The sequence below is a fragment of the Aethalodelphis obliquidens genome, unplaced genomic scaffold (assembly GCF_003676395.1).
Source record: "Aethalodelphis obliquidens isolate GAN/ISIS:26980383/991018 unplaced genomic scaffold, ASM367639v1 scaffold72, whole genome shotgun sequence".
Taxonomy (NCBI): Eukaryota; Metazoa; Chordata; class Mammalia; order Artiodactyla; family Delphinidae; genus Aethalodelphis; species Aethalodelphis obliquidens.
In genome coordinates, this window is record NW_020838016.1 from 2,533,263 (window position 1) to 2,549,311 (window position 16,049).

Genomic DNA, 16,049 nt, shown 5'->3' on the forward strand with positions numbered 1-16,049 from the left:
CCACTGACCACTTCCCTATCTGCATGTCCCCTGAGAGGACCTCAGAGAACAGTTTGAAACTCCTAGGCAGTGGCTCCAGAGCCTCACTGTGCAGCAGAATCCACTGGCGTGAAGACTATAAAACACACCTGTGGCCCTACCACATCCTTACCAACTTAAAATCCTCGTGAGCCTTGGGTGAGCCTTGCAGGTCAGAAGATATTAAGTGGCTGATTCTTGTGTAATTTTCCTCGCACAGGTTCAGAGACCCTGGCAGAGCTCTTGGGACCCCTGTAATTGTGGTGTCCCAGGGTCCTCCCAGGAGTGAGGTTTGCAGTTGGATAATGCCTTCAGCCAAGTCTGGAACTGCTGCTCTGTACCCACACAAGGAGCTGTAGCACAAGACTGTGGGTGAGAGGGACAAGTTAAGGGACACCAAGGCTTCCTGGGAGAGGTGGGCTATGGGTAGAAGTTGAGGGCAAGAAATTCAATTCATTTCATTTCAGTTTGCATGAAAACATCTGGTGCAGTGCTTGTATGCAGCAGGTGCGCAATAAACAGAAGTCATTCCCCTCGTGTCTCACTACCCACCATCATCCTTTAGCTGTTAACCTTGCTTATTTTCCAGTCCTTCCCATCACCTGACACCTATTTCCTGGTTATTGTCATCCTTCTCCACTACACCGTAAGCTGCCTCAGAGCAGGGTCTGTGTCTGCGTCTCCCCAGCCTCGAGCAAGCCCTGCCTGGCTCATAGTAGGTACCCCATAAATATTTGTGGAATAAATGGGTGAATGCATGGCTAGCCGGGTGCAAGGGAAGGAGAGCCTGGGTTGGGTGTGGGGATGGTGAGGGGATCAAGCTGGCTGAGCAGCCCAGCACAGAGGGAGGCTGGCAAAGTCTGGGTTGAGAAGGCATGTTCCAGGGAGCTTGTAGAGGAATCTGGATGCCACGCTGAAGTGGTTGGTCTTTCTTTAGCACACAATGAGGAGCCATTAGGTTTCTGTGCTGGGAAGAGATAAGATCAAGCTTGGCTTGAGGAGGATTGGTTTGGCAGCAGAGTGCCGAAGGATTGGAGACGGGAGGGGATGGAAGCTGGGTGACCCAAGCAGCGGGCTGGCACTGGGACAGGCTAACGGTCATGGGTCAAGGGCATCAGAAGCAAGCTGTGGCACAGGGGACTCTGCCTAATGTACCTCTCAAACGACTATGATGTTCATACAGTGGATTTTGTGTTTTGTATTCAATATGCATCAAAAACAGGACCACAGTCCTTCCTCCTTGTAAAGTAAGAAAATTTTATTTATGATGTGTGTAGTTTACTTACCCTGCCTCAAAAAAAAAGCAGGTTAAATATTACATTTTTTTCCTTTAGGAAATGTAATTTGGGACAATTACCAACACCATTTTTTTGGTCCTTATTCCTATGGAAACTGTATACATTTTCTTCTTGGGTGCTCTTTATGACTTTTAAAAATATTTTAAAAAAGTAATTTAGAAGTAAGTTTTTCAAATAAAGCAATATTTCTTAAAAAAAAAAAAAGACTGTGATATAGCAAAGGACAGAAAGGAGTCTGAGACTCATCCATCTATCCATCCATGGGGGAAGGGCTGGAGGCAGAAGAGCAGGTGAAGCTGCTGAGGAATTGTCCATGGACCCAGTAAGAGTTGAAGAGGGAACAGTAAGAAGTGCTAAGATAGGTAGGAGGAGAGCGGGCACCATGGAAACTGAGGCAAGAGCTCCCTGATGTCAAGGGTGCTGAGGGCTTAGGAGGACTGTGGGTAACTGGGTCATCCCCGGGGTGATGGCTCCAGAGATGTTGGGATGTAGTTGGTGGGGTGAGGCAGGACAGAGGGCAGCTGGCATGCCGTAAAGAAGGAGGATGAGGGAATGAAGGCTGGTGCCGAGGCAGGGTGGGATGGAAGGTAGTGGGGAGGGAGGCAGCCTGAGTCAGAGTGCGGGAAGCAAAACAGTGTCAGGATGGGGAGAGGAGTCTGGCTATGACTGAGGCAAAGGAGAGACTAAACATTCAGGGTGGGAAGCTGATTTGGCAAAGCTGGAAGAGGAGGACGTAGAGCATGGGAGGGGTCATCACATCTGCCCACAGTTAAATCATTGACAAATCTGGGAAAGGCTTGGTGGGGAAGAGGTGACTGTTGGGGGGTTGACCTAACAGGTCCTCCCTGACCCTGTAGGACCAGACCATCATCAGGTCTGGGGTGGGAGTGATGGGATGAGGACATTTCTCCAGCATAGCTTTACAGACTCAAGGCAGATCTTGAATGCTCCGGCTATCCCTAGAGACAGGAAAAGAAAGCAGAGCTGGGGGTGCTGAGCCCGGGAGAATCGCTCCTGCCTCCAATGCCCTGTCCTCCTGTTGCTGTCTCTGCAAGTCCTTCCAGCCCCTCCCCCACAGTTTTGGTGCCTTCCCCCACCTGCCACCTTGCAGAGCTCTCGCTGTCCCTATTGCATTCTGCCCCTCTAAGGGGCTATGTGACCACTGGTCCCTCCCGCCTGACCTGTTCTCTGGGGTTGGGGCCCTCGGTGGATGGTCACAGAACACATGGGGAAGTGAAAATTAAAGGCAGCCAGAGATTTCTGGGGGACAAGAGCAGCAGGGAGCTGGACAGGAAGCATATCCAGTGCCCTGCACCCTGGGGCTACTGCCCCCAGATTCTCTGAACCTCATTCATTCAGTCAGCGGATACATGCCATCACCTTCTACGGGCCAGGCATTGTTCTAGGCACTGGCCATTCCGTAGTGAACAAAACACACACGAATCCCGTTCTGGTAAGGAGAGACCCACAATAAACAAAATTGATAAGTAAAAACCACAGTGTGTTAGGTGAAGTGCTACGGACAGGAGGGATAGGGTGTGCCATGGGGGCTGCACTAAATAGAGTAGTCAGGGTAGTCTCGCTGAGAAGATGAAAGAAGACAAATTTGATTATTTATAGTTCACCTAGTCCTGGTGGGCTGTAAGCGGAAGGGTCTTAGTCAGCCCCTTCCCTAGGCCCCCTAGGTTAGGGCATGGAGAGCTGGGGCTGGCCGGTGCGGTTCTCCGAGAGCACCACCAGGGGGAGCCCGGACCCCTCCTAGCGCCTTCCCAGCCCTCCCGCACAGCCTTGCAAGCAAAAGTTTTTCTTAAACTAACAATGCCAGTGTAAGGAGGTGCTCGCGCCTGATTGGACGGGGGAATTTTGCAGGTTTGATTCCTTGATTGGACAGGAGGTGTTAGGGGTGGGGAGAGAGCTGATGGTGGGGGATCCCGCACCCTCCCCCGTCAGTCTGGCCGGCTCAGTCCTCCAGTAGGCTCGGCTGTAGCTCGCAATGTGACACCAGGACGAACACGCACTCGCGCGCTCTCCCCGGCTAGCACTCCCTCGCCCGCTCTCTCACACACGCACGCACACACCCACCTCTCCCATAAACACACACACACACATGCACACCCACACCCACGCGCGCCCGCACCGCCCCACGCGCGCACAATCCCGCCCACGCCCACGCCGCGCTCCGGGGAGTCCGGTCCCAGCCAGAGCGCGAAAGGATACGGAGAAGCCACCGGCGGGGAGCGCAGCGGCACCCCGAGACGCGGTGCCCTCCCCCCGCGGCCGCCTCGGCTCGGGCTCGGCCTGGGGACCGCCGGCCGGCGATGGCCCTGGACTGCCTGCTGCTGCTCCTCCTGGCATCCGCAGTGGCCGCGATGGAAGGTAACGTACCCACCGCGGAGCAAGTTGGCGGCTGTATCCCCGGGGCTTCCGTGGCTGCTACGCGTCGCCTGCATCCCGCGACCCGAGAGCCAGGTTGTTGGGGAGCATCGGCCGCGGCCGAGCGCGGGGCTGGGGCGGCACCCACCCGCGCGCCCCCGGCTGGCTTTCGGCGCCCGCAGCTGGTTCGCGGAGCCCTCTGGCTCCCGCGCCCGGGCGCTCCTTAGCAGCCCCGGTCTCCCGCAGCTCGGCTCAGAGAGCACGGAGCCCGCTGCATTGCGGTGCAGGCTCCTTAGCTCCGGGGAGACCGGCGTTGGGGAGGAAGGGGCGTCTCGGGCGGTCCGGCCCCTGGAGTACGGGCGTCAGTCTGCTCGCTTCCTATCCCGGGCAAGGATGCTCTTAGGCAGCCGCGCGCCACCTCTCCTTTTCCTTCGCTCGGGATCCGCGGGCTCCAGGACTCGGCCCGGCGGGCTAGCGCTGCGCGCCGGGACCGGAGAAGCTCTGCCCCGGTACCTCGCAAGTGGCTGCCGAATGAGAGGAGCTGAGTTCATTGGCCCGACCCTCGGGGGACAGCTGGTGGTACCGGAGCCTGCGGGCTGCATCTTTCCCGGGTCGGTCGGGGCGGGGTGGACACGTTTGTCGCCTCTTGCTCCTGAAAACGGGGGTGGGGTGGGGTGCGTGATCAGTTCTGACGAAACTCGCCCAGTATCCCTCCGGCCTGGGAAGGTAGCCGACGCGCAGCGACGCTCTCCCTGCTACTTCAGCCTCGGCTGTGCCTCTGCCGCCGTGGCCCGGAAAGCGCGCTCCGCGGGCACAGCGCCTGGCGCAGCAGGGAGACCCGCGCTCGGCGGCGCCCGCGAATCCCTGTGGGAAATCCCTGCCCCTCTCCCGCCTCCCGCCCCCTTCCCCCGCCCCCTTCCCCGAAGCACAGCGGCGGCCGCAGCCCCCTCCCGAAACGCAGCCGGCCTAGAGCGGAGTTTAGTGTCGGGATGGAAGCAATTCTGGGGGGAGATACGCGCCTCAGCCCCGCAGCCCTGGTGTCCGGCGTGGGTGAAACTCCACCGAGGGACTCCGCACGCAACCCCCGGCACCTGCGCCGCCTTCCGAGCTGGGAGCTCGCTCCGCTGGGCCGCCCAGGTCCTCGTCCAACTGCTACTGGTTGCCCAGTGGAACCCTCCGCCCGGCCCCAAACCCCGTGATTCAGCGCCCCGACCCCTCCGGAAAGTGCTGCCCTTCTCGAAGCGAAGCTGGGGCCTTGTGGCCCCGAGGCGGGGCTGAGATTACCCGGCCTGGTAGCGAAGACCACCATATCCCGCGTTCGTTCTGGTGGCGGCGCGGGGGTGCGGCGATTAATGCCTAGAAAGCTCGCTTTTGCTTTTCTGAAGGTGGCTTTTTGTCTGCCCTCCGCCTGCCGCTGCCCTCTCTGGCTGCTGGGTCTTTGTGCCGAGGGGGTTGCTTTTGGGAGCGTACAGGGACTGGAACGTTGGGGAGCGCGATCAACACCCCGCAGAAGGGATGCTTGGATTTGGCTTATTGAGAGACAAGCGCGGGAGCGGTTGAATTAGGACAAGCCAGGCGAGGCACACCTCCAAACCAGTCGGGACGACCTGAGAGAGCGGGCATTTGCAATGGGCGAGGCCACACGGGACTTTCTAACGCTGGGGCGGAGCGTCCTGCCCGCCGATCTTCGCGCCCCTTGGAGAGTCAGCGGCTCGGTCTCGGAGAGCAGATAGGTGCCTACTTGGGGAGCCTGGTCTCGGCGTTGGGTCTCCATCGTTGAAGGAGGGCATATGCATTCGAGCGAAATTGGAGAGCAAATGTGTGGGAACTCACTGGGCGTCTGGCGGCGCGCGGTTTCTACCCTAGATCCCCTCTTGGCTAGCCCTCCCTGTCTTCTGGGCTGGAGAGGCCCCAGGGAGGGTGCCGTGGTGCGGGCGCCCAGCCGCGCGCGTACCGGTCCTGTCACCCAGGTCGTCCGGAGCCCTTGCCTCCTCGCAGCTCGGAAACTTTCCCGTTAGCCTGGCCAGAAGAGCCCGGCTTTCTGGGCTGAACGTCTGTCTCTCCAGTAAGGGTTAAAAGAAATGCCACGTTCAGCAGAATATTAAAGCAGCCCTGGCGTCCCTGCTCAGTGCACAGTGATAGTACACACCATTCACTCCTTCCTCTTCCCGATGAACACAGGCAGGCTCATTTTCTCCTCCTCACACGCGGAGCTGCCTTCCCGCCTGCCTGGCTGGGCTGGGGCCAGCGTCATTCGGTTTGCGATGAGTGAGGAATAATTATCAGAAAAGTGGATCAATGAGCTGCCTACACAGAGAGCAGATCCCTCTTACACTGCCGTGGCCAGGCGGCGCCTTCCCTTGCTGGTTTGGCCACTTTTGTGTCTGTCTGTCTTCTTTCTCTCGTGGGTCTCTGTTGGAATTTCAGAGGGCCCTTGTCACCCAGGGCAAGCAGCTCTAAGAGCAGTCAGGTCCTCAGCCCAGGCCAGGGCAGGGACAGAGGGATAACGGCAGCCGCGGGCCAGGTGGTGGGGACACTTAGCCAGAAGCAGGAGGGGCCCTAGGAGACCCTCTGCCTGGGTGGAAGGAGGGAAGGGGCTGGCTGACCTGGGGAGTGAGAGGCCCACACTGAAGGAGACGGCCCCTTCCCTCCCCGCTTACAGCCCGCTCTGCTGTGTGGGGAGAGAGATGGCATGCAGGGCAGAGGCATGGGCTTTTAAAGGCTATTTTCAGAGGGGAGCAGGCAGGCTGGGAGGCAGGGATGCTGACATACTCTGGACTTCTATACACAGAACCAGGGCTCTTTTCTCTGTCTCCAGAAAAACAACTGCCTCTTCAAGTCCATGTCTTTTCACACTGGGCCTGAGAGCTTGTTGAGAACAGGCTGCTGGTGTCTGCGGGCTGCATTCTCTGAGCTGCCCTTTGGCCCATACCCTTTGTGTTGGGGTCTGGAGACCTGGGCTTCTCTTGAGGTGCTTCTCAGGTGTTGGGCTGGCCGCAGACAGTTCTCCCTCAGAGTGGAGTATTCCTGAGCTAAGAGTATTGGTCCTTCTGGGAGGCAGTGCCCTGGAATCACTGGCAGCTCATAGCATCCTTCCAGCCCGAGCACTCATGGGCGTCCAGGAATGACCCTAGACATGCAGGTGGCCTCCGTGTTCCACGCTCGCTGACCAGAGCACTCCCGGGAGAACTGCTCTTTGATGTGGCCCAGAGTGAAATCTTGGGCTTGCCACCCTTGTACGTGCACACGTTTGATTTGGTGGTAGGGCTTAACAAATAGTGAGTTCTCGAAGGAATGGCTGATGTATGAATACATACACCCCTGAGTTACTGCACCCCTTCGTGGGGTACCCCACCTGGACATGCAAGGGCACTGAATCTCACCGTTCACAGATTGTGGCGAAAAACCCCAACCTCAGCCTGTGTGCCTACAACAGGCCACCAGGCCAGGGGGTAATTGGCAGTTTCTGCATTTTCTGTTAATATTCATTTGCTACATGTGCCTCTGTTTTGGGTACCCATGAGCGTGCATGAGCCGGCAAGTGGTAGCAGGCGCCAAAGATTGAAAAAAATGTCTGGGAGAGAAAAGTAAATTTGAGAGAATTCTATCCATTAGTTGATTATATTTTCTGTGTGTTATGAAACAGTTACCATTACTCAGTGTTTGTGGAGGGACCCCGAAGCCAGTGAGTGGAATGCTGGCGAGGAAAGGTAACGCAGCCCTAGGCCATTGCTTGAGAAAAGTCTTGGCAGTGTAGACAGCTACAGAGGTAGGACGCAGGCCTGAACCTTCTGGGTTGGTAAAGCAGAGCTGCCAGTAGCTGGTGATGCCCACCCATCCCAGCCTTAGAAGTTGGACAGGTAACATACGTTATGAGGATATCCCTGTACTGGTTTAAAAATAAAGTTGCTATTAAAGTCAAAGATGCATTCATATTATTAAACTAAAACAATCATCTTAGCTAATCCTCAAGAGTTCTTAGAAACCCTAAGGTTCAGGAGTGTAGGGTTTCCAGCGTGGGCAAAGGGTGGAGGCAGTTTTGGAAGTCAGTCATCTCAGGCAGGGATTTTTAGGCTTTAGGCAGCCTCATGGCACCTGGGCAATTTGCTATAGACTCCTGGACTCTTCCCACAAAAGTTCAGCAGGTCTGGATAGATCCTGAAAGTCTGCCTCCCAGAAAATCCTGTTGTAGGTGCTTCCTGAAATTCTGCCCAGGGGAATGGTTCTAAAATAGGCTGCGGTCACAAATCCTGGGCAGGTCTTGCTCCACTTTGCACTTACTGAATGGCCTGGGATCTTCATTTTTAATAAAGGACCCCAGTGATTCAGATGCAGGCAGTCTGGCACCGGTATATTTGGGAACTGCTGATAATAGCTAACACTTAACGCTAGGTGCTTTACGTAAATTAATTCATTTAATCTTTAGACAACCCTATCAGGTAGGTATTATTATTAACCCTCCTCTCCCATTTTTCAGATGAGAAGACTGAGGTACAGGGTGGTTCAGTAATTTGATAAGGCCACATAGCTAGTGAGGGGCTTGCACTGGAACCTAGGCAGTCAGGTTCTGGGGTTTGTGTTCTTAACCACTCCACCTCACTGCAGCACTTTTGTAGGCTTTGCATGAAGAAAGGTTCAGATCCACCTGAATCCATGGGCGGGAAGAATTCTAATGCTGATTCAGCCACTGGCCGATGGGTACTCCATTGATTACTGGGGAATCCATGTTTTCTTGGTCATGGGAGAAGAGATGAGTGAAAGTTTCGGGTAATCCCAGCACTTCAGCTGAAGCAGCAGTTTCCTACCCCTTCTTTCCCACCTCCCACTCTAGTCCCATCCTGTGCACAGGCAGACGCAGGGCTAGGGACCTGTACCGTGGTGAGGCTTCTGATAAGGAATCTAGTAGAAAGACTGGGAGCATCTTTCTTCCTCTTCTTGCCCTGGCTGCTCTCCCAAGGAAGAAATGATTGCAGACAAAGGTCCCTAAAGGAGGTGGGCCTGGGCACCCTGTGCATCCTGGGGGCAGTGGAGGGAGCACACTGGATCCTTACCTGTTTCACCCCCCCCTCACCAATAGTCTAGAGCACATCCCTGTACCTGGATTCCAGGAGTCCACATTCCTTGGAAGAACTGCCTTTATGTCTCCCTCTTCGGCATTAACCACTTAAGCAACCTGAATATTTCCATCAGATTTCCATGTCACCAAAGGTGGTGGAGAAACAGCATTGGATGCCTGCCCTTCTGAGGAAATTACTATAATAATAAAGTAACGCCCTGGGAGAGATTCCATATTTAAAAGCACAATTTTGCATGAGAAATTTCTCAGCCCCTTCTGTGGATTGCATTTCAATGGCAACAATAGTCAGGGTCCCCAGGTGTGTGTTTGTGCTCAGAAGGGAGGCATTGAGTGGCCAGGTCAGGGCCACCTGCTCCATCAAAGGCCCTCAAGCCTGACGTCTGAGTCACCTCACTGGCTTTTGTTGATCACTCCTCTGGGGGTTAGAGAGATGGGAACACACTGTGCAGGGAGGCCTGGAGGGTGGTGGGCTTCATTCTTCTTTGCTAATGGAACACTGCTTTCCACCTGACCTAAGACACAGGAAGCAACTGGATGTACAGTTTGCTCTCTCCCTCCCTGTGCCCCAGGTTCCTCATTGTTGAAAGGCTAACGGAGGGGCCGTTATGATGGAGAGGGTAGCAGGGGCTTGGGCTGGGCGCAAACCCCAGGGTAGAAGCAGTGGTAGAAGTAGGAGGTTTGGGGGTGACAGCTGTGGGTAAAATGCAGTCTGGGGCATGGTGACCCTCTGACTAGTTGTGGGTGAGGTGTGGATCCTCTTCGGCTGGCAGGGGTTCTGCAGCAGCACCTCAGAGGTGAGTGAGGGTGAGCTGGGCCGACGTTAAGAAGGGTCTTAGCCTGGTGTGCTCCACGAGGAGACCTTGCTCCCGGGACCTCTTGTTGCCGACCTGGTCCAGCACTGGGGCCACAGTCTTCCCTGGTCTCACGCAGAATCATCCGCGAGGTGTCTCTCGGTGCAATTGGCTTTTACGTTTGCCACTAACTTTGTGAAAGAGAAGGTTTCACTTCCACAGCCTAGGAAGAATATCTTAGCCACCTGCTCCCTCATTCCCCGGGCAGCATGGGAGCCGAAAATCTGGGACCCTTCACGACATCATAACGACCCCCTTAATGGGGTCTTCAGGATGCTCATCTGCTAGAGAGGCTGAAAAAGTGATGAAAAAGGCCGTCTCCCACTCTGCCCCCAGCAGAGGTGTTCCTCCAGGGCAGGGAAACCCCAGCGCCTGCAGACAAACCATTAGCAGCTTCTGAAGGAGGCTGCTCTGTCCCCTCATGGAAGGCTCCCAGAACTCTCTGGAGCAGATCTGGGCCAACGTGGAAACATATAGGAAATTTCCTGAGAATTACCAGGACTCATTTCTGCCCACACGTTGCACCTGAGGCCTGGAGTCTCTCCTCTCGTCCCTCCCCGTTTCCTGGCAGCAAGTGACAAAATGACTGATTTGAATTTAACCTCCTTGTTCTGCTTCTCCATCCCCCCAGTGGAGGTGATAATGAACAGAGAAATGGGCAGAGGCAGGTGGCCAGGAGGGGAGGGGCAAGTGAGGGAACAGGGGCCCCAGGCTGCAGCCTAGCACTAGCTTCTGAAGTCCCTGGGACTGATCCTGGGGCCGCTTCAGCTCGTGGGGGCCAACAGGGAGTCAGGCTTGTTCCCGGGGCCCCGACATGTCAGGAGAAGGACTGGAGACAAGTTGTAGGGAAGGGAAGAGACTTTGCAGAGATCTTACAGCCTAGCAGCACTAGAGCCAGGACTAGACTAAGCTTCTCTTGCCCATTTACCATGTGCTGATCCCATGCCCTTAATATCCAAGCATGTGTTCTCCCATTTTACAGGTGAGGAAGCTGAGGCACTACTGGCACAAGAGCTAAGATTCAAAGCCAAGTCTTGACAAATTGAAGTTGGACAGCTCCTCAGCCTCTGCCTCCCAGTTCAGTGCCTTTTCTATTGAACATTGCTTACTCATGAATGAAATTAGGGAGCACTTATTAAGCACCAGCTGTTTATTCACTGTTCTGCCAGGTGCTGTCAAAGGTACCAGACAATATCCTGGCCTCTGAGCCCAAGTCCCTGTGGCCAGGCTCCTGCTCTCTGGAACTGCCCCACCTGTGCCCCCAGCTGGAGGAAGAGCTTTTTCCTTCTCCATTTGCATTTTCCTGTTTGCACGTGGCCTTTCCCATGTTGTCCCACCAGTCAGACCCCCACTGTGGTCATTAGTGGTTTTCTTTCTGCCACGTGTCCGTCTGGCTCTTGTCTTTGATGTGTTGCTTAGACGGTGGTGGCTTGGCATCGGGGCCGGGCTCGTGATGGTGGGGGCGTGTGGGGAGCAGGTTGCTGTGGGCCTCCTAGAGCTCCCACCACAGGCCCGCCTTCCAGAGGGAGGGCCAGTTGCCTGTGTTCTCCTTTGGGGACCGCCCTGACTTCTGCCGTGTGCACCCTGCCCTGCCCGGGGCCATGTTACTCCCAGAGCTCTGGCAGCTCCTGTCCGTTGGGACAGGTGCAGACCCACAACATCAGGGGAGGACCCGGGGATTTAGCATCAGGTTTGAGTGTGGAAGGGCCCGTAGGAAGAGGGGGGAGAGAACCCCCCCAGCATCCTAGTGTCATTGGACAGTGCCCGGTCCCCCTGGGGCCGTGCCTGTGGACGGTGCTGAGCAGAAGGGCCCGCAATAAGGGCAGGCAGCTTCATCGACAGGGGCGGCAGAGAAAACGCCTTATCTGTGAGAAGCAGATGGGGCCTGCAGTTCATTGTTCTGTTGTTTTCCTCTTGCTATTTTTTTCAGTACGTCAAGGTGGGACCTTTGCCCTTGGCTTTCTCATTGATGCTGAGGCTTGAGCTGTGTGGTAAGCTTGGAAGGGGCAAAAGAAGGGAGGACCCTCGCTCAGGAGGGCTGGGAAGGGAGCCCAAAGAGGGATGCTCTCAGGCCCTTCGGCAATGCATCAAAGAGGTCTGGATGCGTTGGGGATGGGGTGGAGTGCAGGTTGTACGCTTCAGGGCAAGGAAGAGGGTCTTAGTATCAGACCATCCACGGAGCTGTAGGTGGGTGCCCAGGGGCCTGTGTTGGGCACTGGTCAGACCATACTTTAGGTGTCAGACCACACTGTGCTACTTAGGTTTACCCTGGCTGGGGCGTGTGTGAATCTCTTCCAGCACCTTCAGGACTGATGCGAGACCCTTCACAATCTGGGTCCCCCTTTCCCCGACTCTGGTCCTGCCAGCAGCACCTTCTGCTGCTCCATCTTCCCCTGCTCCGCACGGGCACAGATGCACACACGCTGCACAGGTACACACACCCCGGGCATCCCCTTTTTTTTTTCCCCATCTGTGCAGGGGCCCAACTGAGTGTTCTGTTGCCACGTGCCTCCGGGTCTGCACCTGCTTGCTCTGCCTGTGTTGCATTTGTCACTGATCTTTCCTTGGCTAGCTCTAACTTAGTCTTTAGAATTTGCTATAGTGGTTGCCTCCTCTTGGAAGCCTTCCTCCTAGCCCCAGGCTGGACCAAGTGGCCTGCTGGTCCCCACCACAGCTGCTTCTGCCTCCCTCTGTGGGAGCACAGTCCACACTGGTCTGTAATTGCGTGTTTATTTCACTGGAGACTCCACAGCTCTGTGAGCCCTTGAAGGGTGGGGCTCTGTCTTAATTGTCATGGTATCCCCAGCATGTGACATATAGGTAGCGGCAATGTGTATGTTGTATTAATGAATACAAAGAAAGAAAAGGTCAGTAGAACACACAAAAACCTGAAATCATTTCTTCTGTGGTAGTTTAAAACATGTCTGCAAATTTTTTGATATTCTTTTCATCAAAATATGAAACCTAGCTCTTCTCCATTTAAATATGGGCTGGCCTTCTACTCACTCTGATGAATAGAACATGGCAGAAGTGATCTTGCCTAACTTTGGAGGTGAGATCAGAGAAGATACTACAGTTTCTGCCTGGCTCTCTCTCACAAGGGATGTGAGACCTTGTGACCCTGCCACCATATTGTGAGGAAGCCCGAGCAACTTGGAGAGACCATGTGGAGATGTTCTAGCCACAGCCCTAGCTTCAATCCCAGCCCACTGCCAGCACCAAATGCCAGACATCTGAGTGAGTGAGTCTTCAGATGGCTGCAGCCTCCATCTTTCCAGCCATGTCTGCTGACTCTAAGTGGGAAGAGACAGGATTTCCTCCCTGAGCCCTGTCCAAATTATAGATTTGTGAACAAAATAAATCTTGTCATAGTTGAAAACCACTAGGGTTTGGATTGGTCTGTTATGTAGCAATTGATAACCAAAATATCCTAAGAGAAGTAGTAGAAGTAAAATGGTTTAGAGAAGATTAGAGAGGACTTAAGGAGAGGCCGGGGAGAGGGAAGAGAAATGGTATCTCATTCATTCAACATCTAACAAATATTTGTCAACCTCCTACTGTGTGCCAGGCAGTATGTGCAAAACAGGGAGTGGTGGAAAGGGAGCTCAGCCTTTGGGAGCATCTTAGTTGTAGGACAGACAGTTATTAAGCAGACAAATAACGTAGAACATAATTTTAGGAAAGTACTATAAACGGAGTAAACAGGGTGATGTGATTGAAGGTGATGGGTGCAGCCTTGGGCACCTGAAAATGAGGGGAGAATGTAGGGAAGGGAACACCTCTCTCTGTGAATACATGAAGGGTCATTTTGCCAAGCAGGCTTAACTTTACTCAGCATGGGAGATGGATTTTGGCATGATTATTAAATTCTTTCCAGACAAACTGAACCAAGCTGGGATAGGCTGCCTTGAGGGATGATACAGCCCCATTCCGGGGTATCCAAGGAGGGCTGAGTCACTCCCAGAGGTGAGAGCCCAAATTCTACAAAAGGCAAATGGGGAGTGGGAACAGAGGGGCAGAACTGACAGCTTGGCCTGGGAGCCATCAGGTTCATGAATACCCATACAGAGCACATTTATTGAGCATCTACATGAGAAACTTTGTACTTGAAGCTGAAAACATGAAGGTCAGGAAGACACAGGCTTTCCTTCCAGGAGCTCACCGATTAACAGACTGGTGGGGGAGACAGAGCCATGCAAACTACAAGCTGTAACAGGATGTATGATGGCATATGCTAGCTGTGGGGTATAACAGTTACACATCAGCTGCTAGGAGAAACCAAAGGAGAGGGTCATACTTCCAGTGGGAAGGATTTGAAGCAAGAGTGTGTGTGCAAGAGAGAGAAACACAGATAGAGACATGGGGAAAGCTCCTTGGAGGGTGGGTAGAAATTTGTCAGACAGAGATAGGAGTGGGTAGGGATGAGAAACCAAGACTGATAGTCATTCCTATTCTCTGTCTTATGAAGGTGGACTTCAGGAGCTCTCCATGAAGGGCTTTACCTATTTTATTAGCCATATCTTTGGTTGTAGGGACAGATGTACAGCTCAAGCTGGAGAAAAGCAAAGGGTAAGGAGTGATTACTGGCCCTTGTTGTTCCTGGACAGTTTGGGCCTTAGGTTGTGATTATATTTGGGGCACCAAGGCTGTCTTAGGACTCAGTCTCCCTTTCTTCATTCCTTAGCTTTGTGTCTGTGTCAACCCAGGTCCTGACAGAAAACCCGTGGCATTCTCAAAGGGTTAATAGAGGAGAGTTTAGTGAAGAGACACTTTCCAGAGGTATGAACAGGGTTAAGGGAACCAAAAAGTGTGGGATGCACCCAGGGTCTGGCAATAGTGGGAAGCCATAGCTCCCCAAGGCCAGAAATGGGAAGGGGAGGGACTGGTGCCACCAGGACCTGGCAAGAGCTGTACTTGGAGAGGGCTCCCTGATGGGAGCTGTAGACGTAGATAGAGGAATGCAGCTGCTGCCCAAACCGTGCATGGGGATGGGGAGAGGGGCATCATATTCTTTGAACTCTTTCTCCTCCACTATTTCATCACCTGCCAGTACCTCCTGTTGGGTGAACCCAACAGGAAGGCAGTGGACGTGGAAACCTGGTCCATGGAAGTCAGTTTCCTGAGGCTCAGAAGAGGGCAAAGAAATGGGTCTGGAGGGACAACGGAGAATAATCAGCCCAGTCATTTACGTTGACTTCATCCCCCAGCAGTTTCTCCTGCCAGATCGGTCATGTGGCCAGTGACAGCTCAAACTCACATCCTCTTGAAATTTCATCAGAGAGATGAATTCTCACTCCCAGTGGCTCCAGCAAAAGCCCTGGAAGTTTTGTCTCCTTGGTTCCCTTGGGTTCTAAGCCTCTCCATGAGCCAGGCTCTGTCACCAGCATGTTGAAATGCACTCATTGGCCAGGCTTGGGATGCATGACTACCCATCCCCAGAGCTGGGAGAGGGGGGTGAGAGTTAGCCCAGACCCACCTGAACCACCAGGCCTGAGATGGGGGATGGCTGACTCTCCACAGAAATATCAGGATGCCGTTACCAGAAGAAGCAGGAGTGGGTGCTGGACAGGGCAACAGTCTTCCACACCCATTCAACCTTCCTGCATCACTGGAACATTACAGAGGGCTAGTGTGCAGGAAAGGAAAAACATGGACTCTGGGGGCAGCAGTAGGAGGCTGCGCCTGTGATGGTCCTGGATGAAGATGTGGGAAAAGCGGGGGAAAGTGAAGGTGATAGAAAAGTGAAAATCCAGGAAGGGAGACCTAGAGATGGCTGGGCAAACAGCTTCTTTCTTGAGAAAGCTATTTTCTGTATTCCTGAGCAGCATGATCAAACTCAAAGTGATGGACAGCAAGACAGCAGGGGTGTTTGGCTGAAGGCAAAATGATTTTAAGACTAGGGTATCTCAACTAGACTCTGAAAAAGGGAGGGTTCCTATTTGGGACAAGATGAAAAAACAATGAGTGAGGGGCTATGCTTCTCACTGTAACTCTCTCCAACACAGATACCACAACATCTTAACCTAACCATTGCATTTAAATTGGATGCTCAGAGGAGAGCAAGAATGAAAGAAATGCAAACTCATAGATACAATGAGATGGCTTATTTCCTCTTATTGTCCCCATTCTCAATCATGGCTTAGTCTCACCAGGAATTTCCATTGTGTGTCAGCAGAATATTTAGTCAGTTTTCTGTGTACTTTTTGTCTAGGTTTTGAGACTTGTATAAAGATGGCAGGTCTTCAATGTCCTTTGCAGACTTCTTTCTTCACACCTTAGATGTCTCTTTCTCTTTTGAGAGAGAGGCATCTAAAATCTGCTAAAGTTCATCAGAGGAAGACTCCATTTGCCCTTTCAAGTTCCCTGCTCTTGGCTCCAACTTTCCTCTACTCCCAGCCAAGCAGAAAAAGAACAATTTTTTTTTTTAACACA

General features: G+C 53.6%; 1 protein-coding gene across 1 annotated transcript in view; it reads left to right on the forward strand.

The window, feature by feature from the left end:
* The first annotated feature begins 3,261 nt into the window (after nt 1-3,261).
* EPHB1 (EPH receptor B1) overlaps nt 3,262-16,049 on the forward strand; it is a 428,352-nt gene continuing 415,564 nt past the window's right edge. Inside the window, exon 1 of the mRNA XM_027091661.1 lies at nt 3,262-3,692. Coding sequence (XP_026947462.1) covers nt 3,635-3,692 — 58 coding nt within the window. The 5' untranslated portion in view covers nt 3,262-3,634. The remainder of the gene's footprint in view (nt 3,693-16,049) is intronic.